This window comes from Anopheles aquasalis, chromosome 3 (assembly GCF_943734665.1).
Source record: "Anopheles aquasalis chromosome 3, idAnoAquaMG_Q_19, whole genome shotgun sequence".
NCBI lineage: Eukaryota > Metazoa > Arthropoda > Insecta > Diptera > Culicidae > Anopheles > Anopheles aquasalis.
This window is the reverse complement of record NC_064878.1, coordinates 14,912,501-14,917,500: the sequence shown is the minus strand read 5'-3', so window position 1 is coordinate 14,917,500 and position 5,000 is coordinate 14,912,501. Positions and strand designations below refer to the sequence as shown.

Below are 5,000 nucleotides of genomic sequence, written 5' to 3'. Positions count from 1 at the left end.
AGGTTGGGACGTGAGATGAGCATAAAACACAACAAGCACAAAAACAAAGTCGTGGACGAGGTCTTTGACGTTTTGGCCGAGTCTCGCCAGGGTCTCGGCTGGCGAGGAGACTGGATACGGCCAAACGGCCAAACGTCCTGTCCTGTGATGTCGTAAGCCTCAGTCCTCCATTCCTGCGTTCGGTTTTGATCCGAACCGCCACTGCGCACGCTGCGTCTGATGGTGATGGTCATGGGCGTGCGGCCGTTTTTCATCATTCCATAACGGCATTTTCCAGGCACTTGAATACGCTGGGTATGCTTTGGTTGTTTTTTTTTTTGTTGTTGTAGCTTTGTTTCTGCTTTGGCCGTGGCCTGCTGAGACTAGAGACGAGGATGCTGCTTCCGTTGGCGTGCTGTTCGGTAGAGAACACACCTGACCAAAGGTATCCTCATGTAAGGTAAACGAAATGCCCTCCAGGAAAAGCCAAAAAATGCGAACGGAAGTAAAATATCAGAGCACGGGAGAGAGAGAAAGAGCGAGGCACATATGGATTCCGTTTCCGTTGATTTACATCAGGATACAAATGGGTTCATACCGGTTCAAACCGGTTCTGTATATGCGGAAGCTTCTATGACGCAAAGAGAACTCGATTATGAGTGAAAAATTTATCACGATGTAACAGAAGCGCAGAAACTGTTCAAAACCAGCCAGAACATCGCTACAAAAGAGAAGAAATGAACGAGTACAGTGTTTGTGATGAATAATCTAATACCCGGCCCAGTCCGGCTTGGCATATGAATTTTATCGCAAGCGTCCTCTTCGTTGCTACTTCTCACTCACTTCTAATCGCGCACACGACCTCCCCTGCCGGTGTCGCCCAAATTGACACAAATTAACACTTTATTCACAAATCATTGGCAGCATGGTTCTTTCATTGCAATCGACCGCAAATGAAAACACATGCCGGAGACGACGTACCAGCGAGAAGGCAGAAAAATGGTCAAAACATTTTGCAACTCGTTCGTTTTCCCACTTTTCCACCAAAACTCCAACTCAAACGCGTTCACCTGATCCCAGCACACCGGTGCATCGCCGCAAAAAAATCTGCTTTTGTTGCAGATTTACCCCGGACTGGTTCCCGGGTGTTTTTTTTTTGCATCATTCCGGTGAACCTGGACCTGCATTCGGCCGGAATGGCTTCCTGTTGAATTTTTCAGTTGACGCTTATGCTTGTTCCTCGTCCGAGTTTTTTGCTGCTGCTGCCGGCGAAGCATTCCGTTAAGCCTTACTCATCACGGTCAACACGAACAGCGAACGGAAAAAAAAGATGCGAGATTGTTGTTTACAATTCATATCATTCTCTCGGGACACACCGTTTATCCGCCGTCGCCGCCGCTGCCGTTCGGCGTTCCGGTGGGCCTGGGGCCCAGCGCTTGGAAAATCCGGTCACCGGGACCGGACCGGGGCCTTGCGTACATCAAGTGCTAGAGCATTGATTACATGGACTACCGCAGGGATTGTTTCTTTTTTAGTTTTTTTTTGCGTTTTATCATTCTGTCGCTCCGGATCCGGATGCAACGGTGCAATTAGATAAATGGAGTGCGCGTTGGATCGGGTTTTAGGCTTAAAACATAAAAGCTTCCGAAAGGAATTAAAGGAAGGCCGACGGACCTGGTGTGACGGGATTTTCTATTCATCCAGCTATCGAAGATTGCGCCACAGAGACAGAGAGAGAGAAAGAGAGAGAGAGAGAGAGAGAGAGTTGCAGCAATCGATCACGCATACATCATGCATTCGGCATCAATCCATCCATCCATTCGATTATGCTAAAAGGGAAGCGAGCCTTGTTCCTCCTCTAAATCGCAAGATCTCACCGTAACGACCAAAGACCTCACTAATAGGCCACAGCATGCTGCGCCTGATGCTCCTGCTGCCACCGTCACCACCACAAACAATGGGCCGGAATGATGTGTGTATGGTTGCCGCATTCGATACGGTATTTAAATTTATGTTTCCTCCACCTACCCAAGGGTGTGTGGGGAGGGAGCGAAGAAATGAAGAAATCAAAAAAGGAAAATTTAATTGTATTTGTTTTGGAACCGGCACTCCCGGGTGCTACCACTTCTACTCGTGCCAACACGTGGTTTCCTCTTCGTTCCGTTCGTCCATCGGTTAAGAAGTGGGGAGTTTGTGAAGGGGAAGAGGGACCACCACGCCACGCAACACGAGCCAACAAGCTGCCACGTGGCCACGGCCCGGCATGGCGTCACGACCGGCCACGTGGCATCGATAATCGGAAAATCAACGAAAGGCGGGAAACGTTAGGTGCATCCCGTTGGCCCCCATTCGGGAAGTGCTTAAAATTTACACAATCACTACCGCTTCCGTATCCGCTTCCTTCCTTCTCAGGCGTGGAAGCGGAGCCCCTCCATGCGTCACGTGCGGCCACACCGTCGTTTCTGCGGTCCTGGTGCCCTCGATTGCGGAAATATTATGCCAGCGTGCAGACGAAACCGAGAGATGAAGCTGTTTGGCGAACGCGTAACGTCCACTGGCAGAAAAGTAAACTTTCCGCCGTCCGAGTGGCCATCGGACACGTGAGGGCGAGGTAATCAACTCAAAAAGAGAGGCCAGAGAGTGTTAGAAGAGGAAAAAAAACCGGAAGGAGGCTGACACTAATAAGAAGGAAGGAGGAAGATCCCTCCGCTGCAGCATAGAACATGTGCTCGATGTAATAAGAGCATAATTGATGGTTGGTCGGATGGGCAGGCGATGTACATAACGTATCGTGTGCCTTCATTTTTCTGTTCGAACGTTGGTCATTGCGAACGAATGCTCGAAATGATCTTCGATGATCTATTTGTTTTGCATTTTGATGACGATAAGGAGTCGGCTGTTCCCACCGTTGACAGATGATTGGATTGAGGCAGCTTCCGAGGATGGTTCTACCTTTTTTTGTGCAAACACGTGTCCTTCTTTGCAGGGGAGGTCCTGTGGTGTTTGATATCATGCATGTGTATGGAGTGAGATGAAGATAAGCAGACGGACAGCATAATCATCTTGTACGCAGTATTGGACGCAGGTAAATTTGAAAAGGCTGCCTTTTGACACTTTAGATGAAGGAAGTAATGATGTGCAAGAGATTTTTGTGACTATTTCTTGCTAGAGACTTAATGAACGAGAGTCTAAATTTATTGTTATCCAGCATCCAGGTTTGAAAATTATTTGAAACAAAAAATTAAACGACAAAAAATTACTTCAAGGATTACTTTGATTTATTTAGCTTGACCATCAGATTGACAATTTATCTATCTAGTTGGCTGTATAGTAGTCAATCGTAAGGTGCTCAATTACAGTTTTCCACGATAAAAAAAACAATAAAAATTACCAGCATTACTGGACTCACAAAACATAAAGAACAATTTAAAGTAACTCCATTGATTACAATACGTTTGTTGGAAGCTGAAAGATAGTTAGCATCCTTCAACATTTCAAATGCAACAAACTAATCCATCGTACTCATCGCAAGGGCTCAATTACTTCCAAACAAACTATGCTCTAAATGAAGATGCCATCATGTCTCATGCATTTGAAAAAATGGGAATGTTACAGCCGATTCGCTATCAGAACTAACACTCCAAACGCCCAGAAAGGCCGAAAGTGTTGCCCGTAAGCGGTATAGCGTGCCAGCAGTGAGTTTGTGAGCAGCTCTTCGGTATGTTTATCAGCTGAATTTTTTATGCTTTCGTAGCAAAAGTAGTGACTGGCAGAAATTATGCTCTCCACTGCGCTTCAACTCGAGTACGGCTGTGAATTTCCACAGAACAGAGCACGACACTGGTCGATGGAACACACGACATGGGCCGAAGGACGAACAACCGCTGTTCTCGCTGTTCGTATGTTTACCGTGGATATTATTACACAGCGCAGCCGTTCTGTCGACCGAACCGGGGGGGAGGAAAGGGTATCCACACTCCACACGTGTCCTTGTTTGTCTTCGAAATAGTAGAGAAGGTTTGCGGACCACGCGCCACCACATCCTGTGCCCTGCCGTGTGTCGTGTGGACTGTGATATCCTGGTGCTCAGTAAGCTGTAATAAATGCTCCAGTTGACAGTATTATTAATGGTTGGCAAACAGAAGCACAAGTGTAGCTAGTGGCACGACAGAAGGCAAGGCAAGGTTGCGATCGTTTGCTCTTTCTCTCGTGTTGTTGGTCAACTGTGGTGTGTCCTGCCCGTGTGGTACTAGGGCGAAAAGTGAAAAACCTCAAAAAGAACAACAATCACTGGTCATTTGGTTGCCGACAGTAGTATCGTGGCGGTGGCGTTAGTTTGTGGTTTTTCCTGTTCGACTTCTAACCAAATACTGAACCACCAATCTACCAGACCACATGCAACAGGGCACGTGTCCAGGAGCGGTACTGCTGCTAACATAAAAACCAGTTTATTTGGCCATTTACTATCGATTCTAATCGACTCACCTACTCTCGGTGCATCTTCTCCCACTCTCATTCCAGGCAATCGTGTACGAAGGGCAGGACAAGAACCCAGAGATGTGCCGAGTACTGCTGACGCACGAGGTCATGTGCAGGTGAGCCTTTACCTTTCTCTCTCTCTCTCTTTTGTTTTTTTTTTTGCCTTTTTATCAGAAATAAGACTTGCATGTGAGGTAGCACTGTCAGCAGTAGCAGCAAGAGCAAGAGCAGCTTCAAGTCAGGTCCGTTGACAGCACCTGCCACACTGTAATCCGCTTCCAGCGACTGACAGCGAGCCCGGAGAGGTTAAGCAGGCCACTTCACTCACAACTGTCTGGTACGGAAAACGGTTAACTAAAGGTCCGGGAGGTGACTCTGTTGCTTCGTCGAGACCAAGCTGACTTTGTAACCGACAATCAAGTCCATCCCAAACCCCAGTTCTCGTCGACATCTCGCTCGAGGCCGTAGCTTTAACTTTGCCCGCCCGTTCCTTAAAGCAAACTTTCTGTCCCGTGGCCCAATTTCCTGTCCACGCACCACGC

General features: G+C 47.6%; 1 protein-coding gene across 1 annotated transcript in view; it reads left to right on the top strand.

Annotated features, from left to right (window-relative positions):
- LOC126576030 (transcription factor collier) overlaps positions 1-5,000 on the top strand; it is a 48,512-nt gene that overhangs the window by 14,371 nt on the left and 29,141 nt on the right. The window contains exon 5 of the mRNA XM_050237099.1: positions 4,501-4,574. Coding sequence (XP_050093056.1) covers positions 4,501-4,574 — 74 coding nt within the window. The remainder of the gene's footprint in view (positions 1-4,500; positions 4,575-5,000) is intronic.